At 33.5% G+C, this 23,213-nt stretch overlaps 2 protein-coding genes and 1 long non-coding RNA gene across 9 annotated transcripts in view; 2 read left to right on the top strand and 1 right to left on the bottom strand.

The window, feature by feature from the left end:
* Positions 1–23,213, top strand: part of LOC135844115 (uncharacterized) — a 203,422-nt gene that overhangs the window by 88,129 nt on the left and 92,080 nt on the right. The gene's annotated exons all lie outside the window — the stretch shown is intronic.
* On the top strand, positions 7,575–19,245 carry LOC135844112 (uncharacterized). Its single transcript, XM_065362223.1, has 10 exons — positions 7,575–7,726; positions 8,630–8,770; positions 8,863–9,058; positions 9,155–9,307; positions 12,272–12,407; positions 12,515–12,642; positions 12,742–12,867; positions 12,963–13,127; positions 13,249–13,476; positions 18,244–19,245. Exons 1-10 carry the CDS (start codon positions 7,721–7,723, stop codon positions 18,366–18,368), a joined length of 1,404 nt encoding a protein of 467 aa, XP_065218295.1. The 5' UTR covers positions 7,575–7,720; the 3' UTR covers positions 18,369–19,245.
* Positions 20,894–23,213, bottom strand: part of LOC135844113 (thiamine transporter 1-like) — a 108,033-nt gene continuing 105,713 nt past the window's right edge. For all 7 annotated transcript variants that reach the window (XM_065362226.1, XM_065362229.1, XM_065362228.1 and 4 more), the window contains one exon: positions 20,894–22,794. In XM_065362226.1, coding sequence (XP_065218298.1) covers positions 22,696–22,794 — 99 coding nt within the window. In that variant the 3' untranslated portion in view covers positions 20,894–22,695. The remainder of the gene's footprint in view (positions 22,795–23,213) is intronic.

Raw genomic sequence — 23,213 nt, 5'->3', positions numbered from 1 at the left:
GAATATCAGAAATCGATTTTTTTGCGATTTTCGATCTCACATGACCAATTGACCAGTCATGTTCAAAATTTAAAAAAATCAATACCAACCTCAAAGATCAATTTTTGATCGTAAATCGATCATGATCAAAAATCGATTAATTGAACATCTAAAATCGATTCTTTCGTTCGTTTTGATCTTATAAGATCAATCTTGTTCGATTAAAGAAAATCAATATCAACCTCAAAAATTAACTTATAAAAATCATAAGTCGATCATAATCGATAATCGATTAATCGAACTTCAGAAATAGATTTTTTTGCGATTTTCGATCTCACATGATCAGTCGTGTTCAAAATAGAAAATTAATACCAACCTCAAAGATCAACGTTACGATCATAAATCGATCATGATCGAAAATCGATTAATCGATCATCAGAAATCGATTCTTTTGCAATTTTCAATCTCACATGGTCGGGCACAAACTGAAAAATCAATTAATTCAACCTTAGAAATTCAACTTCAGGATCAGAAATTAATCATGATCTAATATCGATTGATCGAAATTCAAACACCCAAAATCGATTCTTTTGCGATATTTTCGATCTTTTGAAGTCAATCATGTTCAAAATATAAAATCGATGTATCAACCTCAAAGATCAACTTATCGATCACGATCAAAAATCGATTCTTTTGCGATTTTCGATCTCATATTCAAACTGAAAAATCGATTTCATCATCAAAAATAAACTTTTTGTTCAATAATTGATCAAGATCGAAAATCGATCGATCGAATCTCGAAAATCGATTAATCGAATCTCGAAAGTCGATTAATTGAATCCCTAAAATAGATTGTTCGCGATCTACGAACTCACGTAGAATTACTTTTATTCTGGAAATGTCCCTTCAGGTCAAAAATCGATTAATCGAACACCAAAAATCGGAGAATTTCATCGACAGTGTTCGCAATTATGATTTGTTTTATATTGTTTCGTTTCGTTTTATTTTTTGTTTTTGTTCGACAAGTGCGATCGTAAATAGTAATTAATCTTTTCTGATTCGATCACATTTATTTTTGACCCTTTGATTTTTGGTGTTTCGATTTTGATCGTACGGATTGATCAACCTTCTCTTTTCAATGTACATAGATTGAAAGATCTTATAAAGACCACGTGCTTTTGATCATTTTGTAATTATATCTCAAAAATCGAACATGTTCGAGAACCAATCAATTAAACCTCAAAAATTGATTCATTTGCGATTTCGTTTCCTGTGATCGTTTACGTTTGATGTCATAAATCAATCAGTTTCATAAATTGACTTCCAGATCAGATAGGCGTGTATCGATCACGATCGAAAATCGATTAATTTGAAATCCAAAAATCAACATTTGCGATTTTCGATCTCGTGTAATCAATCATATAATTCGAAATGAAAAATCAATTTTAGCTTCCAAAAATTGATCGATCGAACGTCAAAAATTATTTTGTTTCATCTACCGCGTTCAAAATAATTATAAAATGTTTTTTGAAAAAAAATCACGTTTTTCTTCTCTACAAGCAATATTATTTTGAAAATGGATTTTTTGATTTTCGATTTTGATAGAGGAAAAAATAAAAATTGACCAAAATTGCATATTTTTCGAATTAAGTACATTTTTTTGATTTTCAACTTCGATCATGAAGATTGATAAATATTTTCCAAGATGATCGAGAGATCTGCCAAAGATTACAGTTGCGAATATCTGACGACCTTTTGAGGCCAATTTCAATCATTTTTGGCGAATTTTAACCATTTTAGCGATTTTTTCTGTGTATTGGAGCATTTTTGTACGGGGGGGGGGGAGGGGGTGAAAGGGGCTGAACAATTTTGTTTTTCGTTTTATCGTAAAAATTGGAAATTTAATTGCAAAATTCTGTAAAAAAAAATGTTTGTTTTTAAAAAATTTTATGGGACTTATTCTACTACCTCTTATCCTTTTTTTACTGGCAGTTTTTAATTGTTGTTGTTGTTTTTCATAGATTTTTTTTTGAATCCCTATGTTGAATACATATTTGAACTCATTGAATGTTCGTAAAAAAATAATTGTAATTATCTACTTGCGATTTATTCGAAATTAATAACTTACTGGAACATCGAGCAACTGTGCAGGCTACTTTTTGGAAACAAACATTCTAATCGACGAGACCATTGCGCCGCAATGAAATTGAAATCGAGGCTTATCCATCCCACGAAGAGTAGGCGAATTTAGCAGACGATATGCCGGTATCGATGCTCGCTGGCGTTAGGATATTTTGTTATTCGTGTCGCTGGAATGAATCCGATACATCGGTATGGAAAATTTGTCTGCTCAGCTGGAAACCGCGTTTTCCAGTGCTCCAGCCGATGAATTCGGATCACTAAAAATTTACAGCATCATCATCACATCGCGTAAACCTGCACCAACATAAGTGTACCGTTACGTATCGATACAAAATAAGACGTGATACTGGATCGTCGAACCTCAAACAGTATAGGTTATAGGTACTTCACATGGAAGCTTACACAGTTTACTGTGCCAAAGTCAAAGTACCCTACAAATTGTACATATAACCTGTTTATGTATTATTACCAATCGAGTTGACGTACTGACGGGTGTTTTCGGTGTCACCAGAGCCAGACAGTCTGTGTGTGTGACTTGCTACCGAATGGAAAGCTCCTTGTAGTATTTTTTTTTCTACTTTGGTCCATGTTTTGGGTCATTTGTAACTCGTTACATGTGTACCTATGTACGAAGCTATTAATTCTAGTTCGAGTCGACCACCTCTTTAATTTCGGCGTTTTGTTTTTTCTTTGCCACGAACGACGACGATAAACTTGTATTGTACGTAGTGATGTGTGTTACTCTTTTTGGAACTGTTTTGCTTGGTCAAATACTACCTACATCCAGATCTACATATGTGCAAAAAATATGGTAACGATGAATTCCCAATTCCGCTTCCGTGTCAATTGTTCCCTAAACATGCGGAGATAGCTGTTATGTAATTATTTTCGATTTGGAACTTATGGAAGTGTCGCTGGAAATGTTATGGTACGTGGATGTGCGAATCTGTAGACTCGTATGTAGAGAATCCAACTATGACAAGGTGTAAGATAGCAGAATATCGTGATAATATTATATCCATTGTTTTTCTTCACAATGAGTTTCACCTACGTGACGATGAAAAGATATTGCGGAAAAGTTGTCTTCTGTTGTAGGAGTTGGTGTGTTTTGGTCGAGGTTGGAATTTCTTCTTCCAGATTCCCCTTTTCCTTCCTGTGCAACTTGACTCGAGCATTGATTAAAATATGTCAACAAGGTGTAGATTACTTAATTTTATATAAGATGCGCGGTGCAGATTAAGATGAAGATGAGTGTTATTTGAAGAGTGAAAATCGATCTTGAAAGTGAATTAGTTGAATAAATGGTTCGATGATGGTAATGAGTTGAGTACCTACCTACGTCATTATGATTAATGTAATTATTAATCGGGTTATTTCATTATTATGTCAACCGTGAAAATGCACAAGTGCTTAAATTATTGTGCATATTTGATTGTTACGTTTAAACGAACTCACATGGAAGAGAGTTATAATCAAGATTCACCGTAAACATACCATATCCTTCAAACAGTGGCATGATGGGTACCTTATCGAATGAGTTTTAATAATTGTGATAATCTTCGATTTCAAGTTTATGCGGAGTTGCTTGAAAATCATAAGAACCGTTTTCACGTTTGATTCATCCTCTTCTCCCTCCCACCCCCCAATCATTTTCAACCGCCATGTTCGGAGAATGATGGTCTCAATTTTTCATCTTGACCATGAAAATTAAGAAGCTAAAAATTAAAATTCTGAGGTTTACATCGTTTTGAGTCGAAATGGCGAAAAATTGGAAATTTATCGTGAAAATTAGTCAAAATTTTGAATCAAAGTGTTTCAAAAAGTGATCTCTGCGAGGCAAAGAAATTCGCACGAAATCTGCATTGAAAAAAATCACCATTTGCATTTTAGAAAAATAAAACTACTCGAGTATCATGCTTTGATTTCAAGAAAGTTTGATTTTCGGAAAGAGTACCTATGTTTCGAAATTCCACATTCAAAATTTCAGCTGCCCTTGCTGAATTTTCATTTTTTGGGGTGAGAATTTTTTTTTTAATTTGGATATTTTTTTTTGAAATTGATTGGAGCAGCTGAAAATTTAAAACTGAAAATTCACTGTTTTGTGAAAATTCCGAGAGGACATCTCGAATGAATTGTAAACGAACACATTGGCAGGGGGAGGGGGGGTGATGTAAAATCTGAGAAATGCTTTGAAATGCTAAAAAATGCATTATTACTCGTTATATAGGAAGGCGAAAGACTAGGTCTGAAATATCGAAAGCGCTTTTTTAGGAGGAGTGAAAGAAATTTGAAAAACATTCCAAAATTTCGAAATGGAAATTTCACTTGAAGAGGGGAAGAGTTATAATAATCTAATAACATTTATTCTGAACCTTGTTTAAATAGGCTTAAGTGTGAAAAACACTCACAGGTGTTGGAAAGTTCATTTTCGAGGAGATGAAAAATAACGTTGAAATTGCATTTTTGAGAAGGAGGTGGTTAAGAAAGGAAAGGGGGAGGGTGAAATCAGAAAAAATTCGAAAGGACATTTTTAAAGGCAGAGGGAGTGAAATCTTGAAAATATTCTTGACTTTTGATTATTGCATCTTGAATGGGCATTTTTGATGAGAAAGAGGAGGAGAAGGGGAAGGGGGTAGTGTAGTCAGAAAAATAATTGAACGCACATTCTTGAAGGCGGAAAGGGTGAAGTTTGAAAAATACTCGTGAATTTTGAAAGGGGATTTCTGAAGAATAGGAGCTGGGAGGAGGAGGTAAAGGGGTAGGTAAGATCTGAGAGAAAAATTCTAAATCTTCGAAGGATACATTTTAAGGCAGAGGGGACAAAATCTAAAAAATACCCCTAAATCTTGAAAAAACATTTCTGAGGAGGGTGAAGGGGAGGAGGAGAAGGAAGAAGAAAAGGAAATAGAAAAGAGGTGAAATCTGAAGACAATTTCTAAACACTGAACGACCATTTTCGAAAGGGGAGGAGAGTTGAAGTTCGCAAAACACTTCTGAAGTGCATTAAAAAATTTTTTTTCAGAGAGTTGGGTAAAATTTCAGAAACGCTTTAAAAGTGCATTATTGGAGTTGTGGGTGAAGGGTGAAGTTCGAAAAACTCTCCCAAATGCTGAAAGATTATTTTTGATGAGGGGGGAGAAGGGATACGATCAGAAAAAATCCCCAAATCTTGAAGGAAAGATGATTAAAATGAATCATTAAAGCGTTCGATTTTAAAGCAGAATTACTTTAAAAATCAAAAAATTAATTTGAGCAGATGGAATTTTAGTTTTTAAAGGGTTTTGGAGCATATTTTAAACTTTACAAGGGAACCTCTTGAGGTGTCACACTTCGATTTGAACGGGACCGCGATTTTTGGAAAGAGCATAGTCTAAAACCCCCAAAACAAAATTTTCAGCTGCCCAAATTAATTTTTCGATTTTTGGCGAATTTTCAAAAATTCAAAATTGAATGTTTTTGGCGGTTTATGCTTTTTTTTAAAAGTACGTACTTGATCAATAAAAATGGTCAAAATAAGTCCCAAAACTAATATTAATTACCCAAATCCAAATTTCACCATTTCCAGCCATTCTGGAGCCTCCAGCGCGATTTTTCAATCTCTCCAGAATTTTGAATTTGCTCCTGAAGGCGTGAATATGAAGTTAGGCAGCTAAAAATCGAGTTGTGTATTATATTCGATCTGTTTAACGAGTTTATCTACATTTGAGCCGATTTTGGGAGTGACACCTCAAGAGTGGTTTTTTGACCAGCTTTTTTCAAAATTAAAAAATCCAAAAATTCAAAAGATAACCGTTTGTGAGGAAATTTTTGAAATTTGCGCGAATCGCTTTATTTTGTCCGTAATTAACGCCCCAAATCAAAATTTCACAATTTCCAGCCATTCTGGAGCCTCCAGCGCGATTTTCAATTTCTCCAGAATTTTGAATTTGCTCCAGAAGGCGTGAATATGAAGTTAGGCAGCTAAGAATCGAGTTGTGCATTATACTCGACCTGTTTAACGAGTTTATCCACATTTGAGCCGATTTTGAGAGTGACACCTCAAGAGTGGTTTTTTGAGGTGTCACTCTCGCTCCAAAACGGCTGGAAATGGTAGAATTTGCGCTCCGAGGTTTAGTTCTTGAAGAAATACAGGGATTCGCGTAAATTTCAAAAATTTCCTCACGAACGGTTATCTTTTGATTTTTTGGATTTTTCAATTTTGAAAAAAGCTGGTCAAAAAGCCTTTTTTAAGGTGTCACTCTCAAAATCGACTCAAATGTGGATAAACTCGTTAAACAAGTCGAGTGTAATATACAACTCGATTTATAGCTGCCCAACTTCATATTCACGCCTTCTGGGGTAAATTTAAAATTCTGGAGAAATTGAAAAATCGCGCTGGAGGCTCCAGAATGGCTGGAAATGGTGAAATTTGGATTTGGGTAATTAATATTAATTTTGGGACTTATTTTGATCATTTTTATTGATCAAGTACGTACTTTTTTTTAAAAAAAGCATAAATCGCCAAAAACAGTCAATTTTGAATTTTCAAAAATTCGCCAAAAATCGAAAAATGAACTTGTGCTGCTGAAAATTTGGTTTTGGGGGTTTTAGACTGTGCTCTTTCCAAAAATCGCGGTCCCGTTTAAATCAGAGTGTGACACTTCAAGGAGGTTCCCTTGTCATGAGATGAATAGATCAAAGCCTGAGTCAGAGATCCGAGACCCCCCCCCCCTCAAAACGAAAGAAAATGGAGATCAGCTACTCAAAATTGTTCCCATGATCTTTGGACAATATTCAACAACTTTTTAGGAATCACCTTCCAATCCCCCCCCCCCCCCAATGAAGACAATCACCCTTCGTGTACAACGCTGTGGATCGCGTTTTTCTCTCGAATTGAAAAAATTCCAAAGTGAACCACTAATTTTGATTTTTTTTTTTCAAAATTTGCCATTTTCATATTCTTTCTGTCGAGGATCAAACCGTAGAGTATCTCAATCTATGCGAATTCATTTAATAGACATTTTTCTATTCAGAATTCTCTTTAGGTGAGTAGGTTCGTTACCATATCAAAGTTTTAACGAGACGATCCGTCGATGCTTGAAAAATGATACCGTAACGCTCGTGGCACACACGTTGCCATGATAATACACATGTACGATGTAGTTGTGCAGATCAAAACGATCACCTTGTTGCAATTATTGTACTTACTCTCAGTATTGGTGTACTTATGTATGTATGTAGCTGACTACGAGACGAGTAGGTATACACAACTCGCTCGAAAAGATGCGATAATATTTACGAATAAGAATACAATACCTATACCGTTACGGTTAATATATTTGCTTTTAAAATCGTATATACATACGTACCTACCTAACACACACGTTAATTAAACATAAATATAAACTTTCGCTAATCTTCAGAAGAGAACATGATGTCACTTCTGGTTGCTCGTTTGTCGGCGTCGTCATCCATGACGTAAATATTATATAGACCGTCGTCGCCGAAGACATCGAGTTTATTTGGTTTTATGTTGTGGTGCTGTCGCGAAGATCGTCGTCTATATTGTGGAGTATGTGTGCGTAATAATTTCGAGTTTTAAACTACTGTAAAAAATAAGATGAAGGTAAGGTTGTGGTGGTTTTTTTTCTACCGTCTCGGAACGTTGCGAAAATGTCTTCAGCAACATTGTCGATAAAAGTTCGCGCCTGATTATACCTTTTCACGGTGAATTTTAGGTTTACGATGTTCAATAGACGGTGGCTAGTTTATGGGGGTCGTTGTGCTATAGGCAGGTCGAGTCTTCTTTTTGAATGGGTCGAGGAGTTGAGGTGGATGGTCGGAGAGAGGCGAGTTGAATTTGGCATGTGTTGGTAGTTTGGGTTTGACGATCCTTTGGTTCGAGTTCATGGGTAGTTACTTTTTAGGTGTGGAGTGTGTTGGCTTCAGTTCAAAATGGACTGAACATTTTTTGGGGAAAAAAAGAAAATTTGTGGAGAATTGAGAAATGCTGACTTCTTTAAGTGATATCTTACGAGATAGGATGGAATGAGGAAAATTCGTATGAGATGTCTTATCTTGGGGCTTCTTCTCACCGAGTTTTACAATTGTAAGTACATTTCGAGATTTGAGGCTTGCAAATTCACTCACGAGTTGGTTGGACGATCTCGTCTTGAGACAATATATTTGCCTGTGGACATAGTTGAGGTCACTGAACCGAAGCTCGAGGATCTCCAGAATGGTATGTCTCGATATGGGTGAAGATGGGTTTATCGAGAGATCTTGGTGACACTGGAGGAGAGAGGGAGGTTGTTCAGCTATCACGTGAACGATATGCGACAATGATTCGAATTAATTGAGGTGTACGCGTCACTGAATCGTCGTATCTGTTTATAATAATCGTTCTTTTCTCACACGAAGAATGAAAGTTGTTAACTTTCGTTTTTCTTTTTCTATAACGCATCTCGTATTACCTCAAACTTCTGTATTCACCTTTCATATTGGGAAATCAATGATTTGAACTTCGCAGATCCACGGATTCCTCAAATGGGTGGAAATTGCTGCGTTCGTGACTTTTGCTCGAATTACCAATGGTCAATATTATCCGGGGTATTATTCCAGGACTTACGGGGTTGCTCCACCTTCGCATTACGATTATTATCGACACAAGGTAAGCGAAATCGAGGGATTTGAAAAGAGATCCTTATTTAAATGATTGTTGTTGTGAGGATAATACATGATAGCATTTTTCATTCCTTGTAGCATGTTCCGTATCAGCAACATCCATCGAATTACTTGATACCGTATCCGAAACCTTCGAAACCACATTTTGGTAAAGAGTACGTGTTCAATGGGCCCCCCTTACCACCTTTCCAGAGACCTGAAGCACCTCCATCATCTCCACCTCAGGGTAATACCCCGAACAGTACTTCGTCTCCGGCGAATAGAGATAATAGATGTGAGTACAAATACATATGAGTGTTTGGATAAGATAAGAATAATATGAGTAGTTGAAATGAGAAGCGATGATTAATTTTACGCGGGGATTTTGCAGTTTTGTCTATATTTACGGTGGTGCAATTCCCAAAGGATACGTGTACTACTTCGAGTGGCGATAGCGGGACCTGTATGAGCCCTCCGGACTGCCTGCAGCGTGGTGGATTGCCTACTACCCCTTGTGCCAATAATTTTGGGATTTGTTGCGTTTGTGAGTAGAGTGGTACCTACCTAATTTTTGTATGCGTAAGATGAGGTGCTCGATCAATAATTCAAAAAAAGGTAAATGCAGACTTGAGAAGCAGAGGGATGCAGACTTGAGGAGCAGAGGGAGGGACTGTTGATTTTTTAATTGTTTTTCAAAATTCTAAGAGTGTTGAAAAGTATTTTCAAAATGATTTTTCTAAAAAAAGTTTTTGGATTTTTTTTTTGTTTGTGATCTTCATCTCTTCTACGTTAAAAGAACACAAAAACTCGTTCTTTCTTTTCATCATTGTTGTCTCCAGAGGGAGATGTTGAATGATGGCTCTTTTTCAATTTTTGGGAAATGAGGAAAAAAAGTTTCAGAATTTTTTTTTTCAACTTTTTTTCTATACTGGCGTGCCCGTGTATAATTGCCAGGATTTTTACACCCAGTTTCGAGGGGTTAGTCTAGATTTTTTTTCCTTCTAAAAGCGATGCAATTTTGCTAAAGTTATCAAAAAATTCATTTTTTTGTAAAAATTACGAACAAACCCTTTTTTTTTTTTACCACGATCAAATCTAAGATTCTTTGTGAATATGGAAAAATCTTAATTCGAGTGAATATTGATCCCTCTTCTTCCCCCTCCTCCTCCCTCCTATTTAAAATGAAACATTTTGAATCGATTTTTTGCCGCTAAAATTGCGAAGAAAATCAAATCTCTCGTTGAAAATGGAAAATCTTGTTTTGAATGAATTTTGACCCTCCCCCTTCACTTTCCAAACTGAAACATTTGAAAAAAATTTCTCTCGAAAGTACCTACTTCTTTTTTGCTACGAAAAATTTCAATTTTTTGCTAAAATTGCGAAGGAATCCTTCCTCTTTTTCCCTCAATAAAATTGACTTCTCTGTTGAGAAACAGAAGTCTTGATATGAATGTATGTTGATCCCCCCCCCCTCCTCCTGCTCTAAACTGAAACATTTGAAACGATTTTTGTATTTTAAAAAAAGAGTTCATTTTTCAAAAATTAAAATTTTGAAAAAAAAACTTTTTTTTGTTGATAATGGAAAAATCTAGATTGATATGAATTTTGACCTCACCCCTCCCCCCCTTAAATTCACCATTTGAAACGATTTTCGCAGAAATAAGTTCATTTTTTTCTAAAATTGCGAAGGGATTTTTCTTTTTTTCCTTCTCAATAAAATTTACCATTGTGATGAAAGAGAAATCTGGATCTGAATGAATGTTGACCCCCTCCTCCTCCTTCCTCCCGCTCTAAACTAAAACATTGGAAACAATTTTTTGCTATAAAAAAAAGAATTTTTTTGTAAATTATTTGCGGAAAAAAACTTTTTTTTGTTGGTAATGGAAAAATATTTCTTGGACCCTCCCTCTCCCCTCCTTCCATCTGCTCTAAAGTGAACCGTTTAAAACGATTTTTGCTAAAAAAAAAAAAAAAAAAAAAAACAGAAAAAAAGAAAAGGAAGAGGATTTTTTTATTGAAATTATGGGTAAAAACATTTTTTGTTGATAATGGAAAAATTTGAATTTACAATAAATAATCTTTTGACCCCCCCCCCCTCTCTCTTCCTATTAAATTAGAACATTTGAAACGATTCTTGGTAAAATAAGTTTTTTTTTCTGCTAAAATTGCGTAGGGATTCTTCTTTTTTTCGGTAATGAAATATATACTTCATGGTTCTTTGTGAAGAAAGAGAAGTCTCGATCAGGATCTGAATGAATTTCAACCCCACCCCTTCCCTCCTTCCCTCCCACCTTCTCCTCCAAACTGAAACGTTTGAAACAATTGTTTGCTTTTGAAAAAAAGTTTATAATTTTGTTGAAATTACGAAAAAAAATTTTTTTTCTTTGTTGACAATGGAATAATCCGGATTTAATATGAATTTTGACCTCTTCTCCCCCCCCCCTCCAAAACTAAATTATTTGAAACGATTTTTGCTAAAATTTCGAAAAAATAATCCAAGTATTTGAAAATGAAAAATAAAACTGGATTTATATGAATTTTGTCACCAAGAAAAATTTGAAAAAATTTCCTGCCACTCGTAAATGTAGTTTTTTTTGCCAAAAAAAATTCCTGCATTTTCGAGGTTTTAAATTTAAATTTTCTTTTGAAAAAAAAATCACTGCTGGAAGTAAAGTTGAATATGACAAAAAACGTTAATTATATTTCATGTAAAATTGCAAAAAAAAAAGTCGCAAGTTCAACCATTCCCCTTTTCTTTATCTTTCAGAATTTTGATTTTTTTCTCCTTTTGAAAATGAAAAAATTTGACTCTAATAAATACCTGAAGTATTTGAAAAAAATTCCCGCTGAAAGTCCAATTTTCCGCAGAAATTTCCAGTAACAGGAGTTCTTTTGGCTTTCTGATTTTTTACTTTTTTTTTTTTTTTTAAATAAAATTTTATAATTTTGGGCGAAATTATTTTTTATTACAGCATTTTTTTTTCACCTTTTTTTTTCAAAGTATAAAAAAATCCTTGGCCTGTGAATCAGTTTGTACCCCACCTTCCCTTCTTCCTCTTCCAATTGAAGTATATGTTGGAAACATTTCTTACCAAAAGTTGTGCTTTTGTATGTTTTCATGTTTCATGAAAACCTTGGTCCATTTGAACGAAAATTTCGCTTTCAATTTGGACCGCTGAGTAAGTTTGAAATGGGAAAATTTGATTATATACCCACTTTTTATTTTAACTTACAGTTTCATTGCTATAAAAAAAGAGTATTTTTACAAGACCACAGCTCCAAGTTTACTAAACTGAATTGAAATTGAAAGCGAATTTCTGACTTTTTCTGGAAAATTGAAATGGCTAAACGTATAGTTACTGATTGACATACTTTGACAGAAATCAAATTTTGTTGGAATTCTTGTTTGATTCTTTGTTTTGTTGATCGATCTCAAAAGATTTGTCCTGCAAATACGTTAAGTAATTAAATTGCGAATAATAATTCAGTCGAATTTCTAAATGTATAGTTATGGCCTCTTGCGGTCAAACGGTTAGCCAAAATGGGACGTATTTCATCAATAAAGGATTTCCAGCCGGATACAATGGTACCGGATCTTGCCAGTTGACTATTAATAAAATGCATCCGGATATTTGCCAGTATAGGTTTGTAATATGCATTTCGTTAAAATAATATTATGAACAGCGTATCCATCTGGTAGCTGTAGTTCGATGTGAAGCTCATTTAAACTAGGTATTATACAATTGTTCAGATTAGACTTCGATCAATTCTCCATCACGGGTCCAGAACCGGAGAATCATATTTGTAATTACGACCATTTCATCGTCTCTGGTACTAATCCGGTACCTGGAATTTGCGGATTTAATACGGGGAATCATAGTGAGTTGAAACAATGGCCGCAGTGAGCAGCAGTTGGATTTAAAAAAAAAAAAAAACAGCACATTATTGATACCATAAATGGTGGATTTTAATTTACAGTGTACGTTGATGCTGGATTGGGACACGTTGGTCCTGTACTTTTGACAATGATCACCAATGGTCCTGAATTTTCACGTAATTGGAAAATCAAAATAACTCAAATACCTTGCAATAGTAATTTTAGAGGTGAGCTTCTTTCTAAACGGAGTTGAGGAGGGGTTGGTTTTAGTGAGGAAGATTTTTCTAATTCGAGTATGTGTCGATTTACTTTGCTGTAATAGCCGAAGACGGATGCTTACAGTATTTCACCGGAATCGCCGGTACCATTAAATCGTTCAATTACGAGCCAGCTATCGGACTGCATTTGTCGAATCAAGATTACAGTATTTGTATCAGAGCGGAGAGGAATTTTTGTGGCATACAGTATACTCAATGCATTGATGCTGGTATGAATTAGATGCGTTGAAATATATTGACTGGACACTTGACTATAATGATCCGAGTCTTCAAAAAAAAAGGGGGGAATCTCTGTTAGACTGTCTAACAAAATTTTGTGCAATTTTGCAGTCAATAATCGTACACATTCGTTCTCGTTGACTGGAAACACGGTGGGACAAAACTCGGTGGCCTCTTCTGTAGGCAGTGTTGGTGGCAATGCGTGCAATATGGATTGGTTAATCATACCGTGTGTCTCGAATGTTGGTAAACTAAACAATGGCCAGTCGACCTGCGTGGATAGATTATGCGGAGGCACGATGAACGCCGATATTTCCACCATTCCTGCGACTATTTACAGTATGTATTTTGGTGTTGGGGTATAACGAGTTATTCAGATTACTTGCACTCGTATGTAGATAGTTTTCATGGTAGTGGGTGCATCGAGCTTTTAGGTGGAATCTAGCCAGGTACAGGGGAGGGGATGTCCTTGAAGATGGTAGACCTGATTTTTGAATCGAGAAAATTAATCAATTTCAGGAAAAAATTACTCTGTAGAATTTTTCTCGAAACTTCTTCTTTGAAACTCTTTGGTCATCCCTTCAAAAGTACCTTTCTACAGGAAAAATTTCGAAAAAATCGTCGACCCCCCCCCCTCTTCATCACTTCTTGGTGAAAATGTTATTCTGAAAATTGTCATCAACGTTTTCAGAAGTTGAAAGTCGGGCTTTCGTACTGAAAGATGAAGGCTCTCTACGATGAAATTTTATAAGAAATACTTACCATAGATGGAGTTTTTGATGCTATTTTAAAATGTTTTAATTTCGAGATGGAGACTCGGAAGAGAAGCAATTTCCCTCCCCCTTTCCCAAAAAAATGAATCAAAATCCCCCCCTCTCCCCAATAAAAAAAAATATTGCCAAATAATCGAATTTCTTGCTGAGAATAGTCACTTTTGTTTGCCAATACCTACTCGTAATTTCCAAAAAATTCAGTTTTTGTCGAAATAGACCAAATTCTGCTTTTCGTCAATAAAACTGACAAAATCTCGATTTTCGCCCAAAAATTATTGAAAAATCTCACTTTTTTCCAAAAATAACTCAAAATCTTCGTATGCTTTCTTGCCAAAAATTACCAAAAAGTCTTGCTTTTTTATCAAAAAAATTGCAAGTGACAAAAATTGAGAAAAATGATTTTTTTTTGTGAATTATATTTCCGAAAAGTTCGACTTTTTACTAAAATTGTAAAAGTTTCGTTTGTTGACAAAAATTCTCACTTTTTAGCAAAATTGTCTTACTTCCATCTCCAAAAATTACCCGAAGTTCCGATTTTTTTTTTGAATCTGCCAAAAAGTATCATTTTTTTTACCAACGGTTCTCAAAAATCCTACTTTTTGTTAAGATTGTCAATTTTGCTTTTTGACAAGAATTCTCGCTTTTTCAAAAACTTACAAAAATTTGTCGTTTTTTGCAAAAAATTCCACAGAAATATCGTTTGTTTTCCAAAAATTGCTAAAAGATCTCCCTTTTTTGACAATAATTGCGAAAAAACATCATTATAGAAAAAAAGTCTTGCTTTTCAACAATTTGATAAAAATCCTCGTTTTTCAAAAATTAACAAAAATTCTCAATTTTTTGCAAAATTCCAAAAAGTACTTCTTTTTTTCAATAATTTCCCAAAATTAAGATTTTTTTGCCAGTAATTTCAAAAAAGCCAAAATGAAAACCCAAAACACTTAATTTGGTATCGTTCGGTTTTTTTTGGGAGGGGGGGGGGTAATTTTTTCCACAAGTTTCTCTTTTTTGGAAAAAATTAAGTACGAACCTTTCAGTCTATATTTTTTTAATCCGATCTGATCCCCTTTACCTCCCAGAGGTTTTCAAGGGTGATTTTGGATATATCCTACTACGGACCACAGACCCTTCCCTCCTTCCCCCTCCCCTCGCCACCAAAAAAAGGTCATAATTTAGCAAAAATTTGTTCAAGTCGTACATTTTGATAGTAAATCTATTGGCCAAAATTCCTGCTTTTTAGAAAAATTGCTAAGAAGCTACACCTTTTGCTAAAATTATTGTCGAAGTGTCGTTTTCTGCCAAAATTATCAAAAAGTCCCGCCTTTTGTCAAAATTGCCAAAAAGTGTTGGTTTTTTGCCAAAAATTGCTGAAAATAATTAGGTCTGTTTTTTTTTTGTATCAAAAATTCTAAAAAGTAGCTCTTTTTTCAAAAGTTGTCCTAAATAGTTGCTAAAAGGCATTTCTTTTAATAAAATTGTCGAAGTTTCCAAAAAATCTCGCTTTTTAAAAAAAATTTTAATTAAAAACGAAAAGTTTTGGTTTTTTTGGCGAATTTTTTCTGCATTAAAATATTCTGCTCATATTTTGTCACTATTTTGGTTGCCAAAGTTATTTTTTTTTTTTGTTTTTTGAAAAAAATTAGTATGAGCCTCGAGGGTGAGAAAAATCAAAATGGCACCTGTATCCAGGTGTAAGGAGAGGGAATCTAGACTCATGTCACTATAATGAATATACATGAAATTTTAATTTTTCCCTCCCTACGCCTCACCTATCCTTCCAACCGAAAAAATAATTTCTAATTTGAATTCTTCGACCTCAAAAACATGTATTTCGATATGTCACATTTGAAATATTGCGGGAGGGGGTCGGGGGGGTATGTCTGTGGCCCATGGTTATAAAAATGTGACTTGGTGTGACTTGTTGAGTGACTCTGATTCAAAGACTTCGAGAGTTGGATTATCTATTCATTTTGTAGGAGTGGAACCCTTTGTGTCCTCTCACTTATCATTTTTTTTTTCAAAATTGGGAGCATGGAAAGCAAAGAACATTTTCCCTTATAGTCCGCGGCATATGACAATAGGAGTAATTGCACCCCCCCGCCCCCGCCGATCCTCCGGGGCAACTTTTTTCTTAAAGGGGATATCCTAAGGAACATTTTAAAGCAAACTTGTCCCAAAAAAAGTTGGTCTTACTTACAAAATGGCGGCCATTTTGATTGACAGGTCAGCCGAAATTGCAGATTTTGCGTTCCAACATAGCACTTGCACGAAATTTTTCAAACCTTACAAAGGTAGATCGAAAGATCATGCAAAAATTTATAACCTGTCAAAATTTCAAGTGCTAAAGTGCGTTTTTCGATTTTTGGTGAATTTTTGAAAATCCAATTTAGAGCAAAAATGAGGGAAAAAATCAAAATTTTACCAAATTGACCAAGAAAGCTGAAATTTGGGATATACCCTATTTTCGACATGCCAAATCGATTCGAAACGGTTTCAACCCGTTTTGAGCAGTTCTGAAGCCTCCAGCAGAATTTTGAAACTCGAAATTCCCACAAAATTTCATCAAATTGAAGTTGTAAAGCTGAAATCTATTCTAAAAACTAATTTCAATACGCTACGAAGTACTGCAGTTGAATTTCAAGTCATTTTAGAGCCTCCAGCGACTTTTTTGAAAATTCCTGGAGCCTCCAGAAGATTTTTGAAACTCGAAATACCCACAAAATTCCATCAAATAGGAGTTGTAAAGCTGAAATTTATTCTAAAAACTAATTTCAATACGCTACGAAGTACTGCAGGTGAATTTCAAGACATTTTAGAGCCTCCAGCGACTTTTTTGAAAATTACTGGAGCCTCCAGCAGATTTTTAAAATTCGAAATTTCTACAAAATATCATTAAATGGAGTTGGAAAACCGAAATTCATTCTGCAAACTAATTTCAATACGCCACGAAGTTGACTGGTGGTGGATTTCAAGTCGTTTTGGAGCCTACAGCGACTTTTTGAAAGTTTGTATAGCGTTTTTTTGGAAAATTAAAATTTTCTAAAAGTAGCTGGAAGCTTCAAAACCATTTGTAACCACCATGTAGTCTGCGAAGTAAATTTCAGCTTGCCAACTCCATTTGATACATCAATGTTGCAGGAATTTCAAGTTTCAAAAATCTACTAGAGGCTCCAGTAATTTTCAAAAAAGTCGCTGGAGGCTCTAAAATGACTTGAACCCACCTGAAGTCGTCTTCAGAGGGTGTTAAAATTGGAGTGTAGAGTAATTTTCAGCTTTCCATCTCGAGTTGATGAAATTTTGTAAAACTTTAAAGTTTCAAAAATATGCTGGAGGCTTCAGGAATTTTCAAAAAGTTGCTGGAGGCTCAAAAACGACTTGAAATTCACCTGCAGCACTTCGTAGCGTATTGAAATTAGTTTTTAGAATAGATTTCAGCTTTACAACTCTAATTTGATGGAATTTTGTGGGAATTTCGAGTTTCAAAAATCTGTTGGAGGCTCCAGAACTGCTCAAAACGGGTTGAAACCGTTTTGAATCGATTTGTCATGTCGAAAATAGGGTATACCCCAAATTTCAGCTTTCTTGGTCAATTTGGTAAAATTTTGATTTTTCCCCTCATTTTTGGCCTAAATTGGATTTTCAAAAATTCACCCAAAAATCGAAAAACTCACTTTAGCAGTTGAAATTTGGACAGGTTATAAATGTTTGCATGATCTTTCGATCTACCTTTGTAAGGTTTGAAAAATTTCGTGCAAGTGCTATGTTGGAACGCAAAATCTGCGATTTCGGCCGACCTGCCAATCAAAATGGCCGCCATTTTGTAAGTAAGGCCAACTTTTTTTGGACAAGTTTGCTTTAAAATGTTCCTTAGGATATCCCCTTTGAGAAAAAAGTTGCCCCGGAGGATCGGCGGGGGCGGGGGTGCAATTACTCCTATTGTCATATGCCGGACTATTATAGAAGAGAAACGATGAAGAGTATGTACTTACTCCTGGAGTGGTCTCGATTCATCTTCTGGATTATTTTTTCGACTTGTTTGAGTTGCCTATTCTGTCGTTTGAAGGGAGATTTATGTTCTTAGAAAACAGCACGATTTTTTTGCTTTGACTTGGACTTATTTTATATCTCATATTGTTGCATTTGGAAATTGAAAGCACGTTGCTTACATATTTATTTATCCTGTTCTTTTTTTTAAAAAGCGATGGTGCCCTCAAATTGTTTATATGTATTATTCTGTATTCGATTTATCTCGATACCTAACAGTTTTCTAAAAAATAATATTGAAAAATAAAAACGTCGAAAGTGTACCTAATATTTTTGCCCCGATTTTCAGGTAGCGTAAAACCGTTTAGATTATTCTTCCACACCAATAACGTGGAGCTTCCGCATGATATGGGTAATCGAGGATTTTGCTTGAATTACGTTCAACAGCCATGCGGCAATAATGTTTCACCTTGATGGGATAATTTTCAGTGGATTTCGCTGCTGGCATTGACATATTGCATATTTTGTGACCAACTGCCGTATTGTTATAAGTATTTATTTAGAAATTCATCGTCGAATACGTCTTCAACTTTATACAGGGTGACCGAGGAATGAGTTGGGAAATTGAAAATTGAAATATAATCAACAATAATGTGAGACTAGTTGACTTTTTGAAAATTGAAGGAGATTCGAGTTGAAAACAGATTTCAAAATCTTCGTTTATAGCTCTCCCAATTTTCCAATCAGACAACAGTTTTATTTGAGTTGGTAATCAATCAACATAGTAAATTTTTAAAATTTTTTTTCATTCATTTCAAAAAAAATTTTCGTCTTGAGTTTAAAAAAAAAAAAATTGTTTGGTTACTCATTTTTTGGACATCCTGCATATTCGGTGTGTTCTGATAATACTGAATGAATTTGAATCGTTTGCGAATGTTTTTGTTGAAGACAAATTGATCATTTGCGACTGATTTTATCAAAGGCTTGGAATTAGGTATTTCAGATACTTACTTGAAATAATTGATTATTTCATGTGAACTTGGGAGCTCATTTCAATTCAGATGTAAAATAATCTTTTTGGGAATTTAATTTAGAAAAAAAAAAAAAAAAAATGCTCCAAAAGAGGAACAGAGATCGATTTTCTCGACCAACTGGAGCCTTGCTCTCGTATGTAGTTCAAATCACAAACAGATCCATATTACGAGTATATACCTCGATTGAAAAATATTCACGTATACGAATTGTTATTAATCATAATAAATGGCTGTGAGAAAAAAAAATATTATCTTTCTTTTCATTTATATAAAAAATAAATTAAGTACAACGATTAAATAAAAATACATGAAACTTATTTTATTATTTCATTTTTTTTGTTGTTGTTTTTTTTCCTTTCATTTTTAATCGTACAATTTTTAAACAATAATGAAAAAAATCCTACAAATAATGTATTAATCGTAAAGTCAACTTATAAATGAAAGTTAAAATAGAAAGAGGAACATCACATTGCATACCTTATTGGTTAATGCCCTACAAAATAAACGTATTAAAAAAATTAATTCATTTTAGAAAAAAAAAATAAAAATTAATACTATTTTAAAATATTTTTTTTTTCATTACACATTCTTTCTAACCAATAGTGCTAACAATAATCTAGAGAAAAAAAAATAGAAAATAAAATAACAATTTGGCACAACATGATAATTCGGTGGACCAACTGAAAATACCAAATTATACAGTGTATACAGAACCACAAACATGGAAAAAAAAAACTAAAACTAAAACGAGACACGACGAAAAAAATAAAAATAAAAACGGTTAAATATTATTACAATGTTGTGTAAAAATGCGTTACATATTTTTTAGCTATGTAAAGTACGATGATTAAGGTAATAATTGACATTAAATGAAATACTCGAGCCTATACTCGTGAAATAAATAATGTAATAATATAGGCTCGAATATTACAAATAAAATGTACGTGGCTTTCTTTCGGGTATAATTTTATCTCTCTTTTTGAATTCGCATCAATATGGTGAGGAACTCTGAACTATTATGGCATCTCAGAAAATCTATCACTTTGTAAATGGCACTTTGTTCGAAATATTTTTGAATTTAAAAAAAAAATATGTTTATTTTGCATATTAGATTGATGAAAATAATAAACGAAAAAAAAAAATTAACTAGAAAAGAATTCTTACGTAATATAATTATTATTTGACTACGATGGGAATTACTATAGTAAAATAAAAATGAACTAAATATTTGATTTTTTTTTAAAAATAATAAATTTAAAAAAAATTGGAAAATTTATAAAATGCTCGTGGACTGGAGAATAATTAATACTCGTATTTTAGACACAGGAAATGAAACGAGATTACGTCTTTATGAATGAGAATGGTTGAAATATTTTCGTATAGTACCGAGTAAGTGTGGTGTGATGTGTGAGTTGAAAAATATTTACGCTGTACTAGTTTATTACATTTATAATTACCCTGAGGTGTGTTTAAAGTTACATTTTAGCACGTTTAAAGCTTACAAGTACATATAAAAAATACTGATTTGAAAAATGTACGAATTTTTCAACGATAACGCGAATTTTATTAACCATTTCGATTATTTCGATTGCTATATTCGTGACAAACGAGCTCCACTTATCGCCCAACTCGACGTGCTGAACGATATGGTGCGAAGATTAGGTTCGAATGGATTTTTTATTTTTTTTCAGCCGAAAGAGTGAGATTAGTTTTTTTTATTCGTGTCGTCGAAGGCTGGTTGTGTTTGTTTGGAATTGGATATTTTTTTTTCAAGAAATGTAATGTTTGGAATTTTTGATTTATTTTGTCTAAAGAGCAATCAAATTGGGGGGGGGGGGAGTTTGAAAGCATTTGTAGAACCTTGAAAAAAAATAATTTAGTCAAAAATATTCAAATTATCTGAGAAACAATCAAGTGATTTTAAAAAATTTTTATTGGGGGAAGACTTCAAAGTATTTGAAGGACTTTTTCATTTTTTTTTTTTTTTTTTTTTTTTTTTTGGTGTTTATAATTACAAGATTATTGATTTCGTGAAAAAATATTTGAATTTAATTTGTCTAAAAATCAATAAAATTATTCGTGATTTTTCGGGAGGGGGGAGGAGGAGGGAGGAGAGGACAGATCGATTTGAGCGAATATCAGCAATCTTTCGAAATAATGCCTACTTGATTTAGAGTGAATAAACCCAGAACGAATTTGTTTTTGTTTTTTTTTTTCAAACGTTTTAAACGATTTATACAAACGAACGATTAAAGTACAGTAAAATAAAAACTAATAAACAAACAAAAAAAAATCCCATATTAATGAAAAAAACAAAAAGAAGAAAAAATTAAGTACATCGAACGCAGACGACTGTCAAAAAAGTAAGCGTCGTCAACAAATTGGCGTCTTCGCTCAAACAACTAGATTAGTACCATAGTTATTTTATGTATAAAAAAAATTTATAACAATTATCGTAAAAAATAACAAAAACGAGAAAAAAAATCTAATTATCGACTAAAAAATAAAAGAAAAAATGAAACACACGGGCGATGAATTTGCTCGACGTAATAAAAAAATAACAATAGAAACATACAAAAGAAATACATATATATGTATAAGATGCGTAAAAGGGAATGAAACAAAAAAATGGGTTAAATAGGTCCTTATTATTTAGAAAAAAAAAAATCGAAAAAAAAATAACGTATTAAAATACAATCATATTAAACTATACAGACAAAAAAATAGTCTAAAGACCGAAAAAAAAATTCAACGTTTTAACAAAATAATTAATAAATTGTCTTTACAAAAGACTAAATATCGTATGTATAATTTTACCGAAATGTATAACATTGATTAATTATTTTCTACAAAAAAATATTATAGACAAGAAAAAACGTCTTTATTTTATTATAAAAAAAAATTTACCTAACGAATAATTACTTCGATTTGTTTTTTCTTCCGTCTTCGGTGTATAGAAAAAAAAATGTATCTGGTATAAATTTGAAAAAAAAAACATTTACGTTGGAGCATGTTGTAAAAAAAATTTCCAATGTAAAAAAAATACATATTACAAAGTAAAGATTCACTAAATGAAAAAAAATCTAAAGAGAAAAATGAAAAAGGCAAAATGGTAACTGATTCGTTGAAAATATAAATGAAGAGCGTATGTTGTAGTATGAAGTAGTAATAAAGAGTATGGGAAATTTTCGAAAATTTTATATGTAGATAAATTATTTCTAAAATCGAGGATTAGCTAAAAACTTCGAATAAAAAATAAAAATAAAAATTATCTAAGTACGTAGGCGATTTTTTCTTCGGAGGAAAAATCAAAGAAGAAAAGAAAAGAGAATCGTTTTTTTCACTGCCAAAAAAAAAAAAAAAATAAAAAAAAATAGAACAAAATGTAGCCAAAAGTAAACATATGTACTAGGTATTTAATGTAATAAAAAAATGTAAACGTAGTTAATAAAAAATGTCTCAGCGCTCGTCAGTAGCACTTGGTAACTATAATGATGAAAATTATGTTTACAAATGGCTAGATTTTATTTTACTTATTAGCAGGATGACGAAGACTTTTACCAAATTAAAAAAAAAAAAAAAAAAAAAAAGACCCTAGGTAGAAAATTTCTCATTAAATCAAGGTACATATAAGTAGAGCTGAGTAGCGAGTAATGTATCTACTCAACGGATGAACACGCGAATTTTTTAAATTTTAAAATCACTATGAAGTTATGACGTAAGTGTAATTTTTTCCCTTCGGTTGCTTGATGAGGTGCTGTTTGGTTTCACAATGTATAATGCAGACTTCGCCATATTTTGGTGACGGCCGCTTTTACAGTGAATATGACACCGAGAGCGACGAAGTAATAGGCGAACACGACGTACTGAAACATGATAATGTGTTATGGTACCCATTAGTTTGATATGTTTATGTATGTAATACTGTAATGTGTATACTACGTCAGAATTTATTTTATGTAAGTGGTTAGGGTATTGGTATGCGGTGTTGGGATGATTCGTGGTTCAAGGACAGGTTTTGAGAAAATTGTTAGATAGATAGATGCAGTGGTCATTGGCCAATCTCGAGCTGTTGAAGTATTCGAGATCTGTGTTTTGTTGGTGTGAAATGGGAATGATTGGATTGTGAGCTAGGGCTCAAAGGAACAGCTTTTTTTTTCGAGGGGCCACTCCCATTTACTAAAAAATTGCTGCGTCTTTGTACTTATGGTCTCTGGCGAAAAATTTTTCAAATTGAAAGCGATGCTTTGAAACCTTGCGAATATTTTTACTTATTGAGAAAATT

Source organism: Planococcus citri, chromosome 4, assembly GCF_950023065.1.
Source record: "Planococcus citri chromosome 4, ihPlaCitr1.1, whole genome shotgun sequence".
NCBI classification, from domain to species: domain Eukaryota; kingdom Metazoa; phylum Arthropoda; class Insecta; order Hemiptera; family Pseudococcidae; genus Planococcus; species Planococcus citri.
Note: the sequence above shows the minus strand (reverse complement) of the source record. Positions and strands in the feature narration are given on the sequence as shown.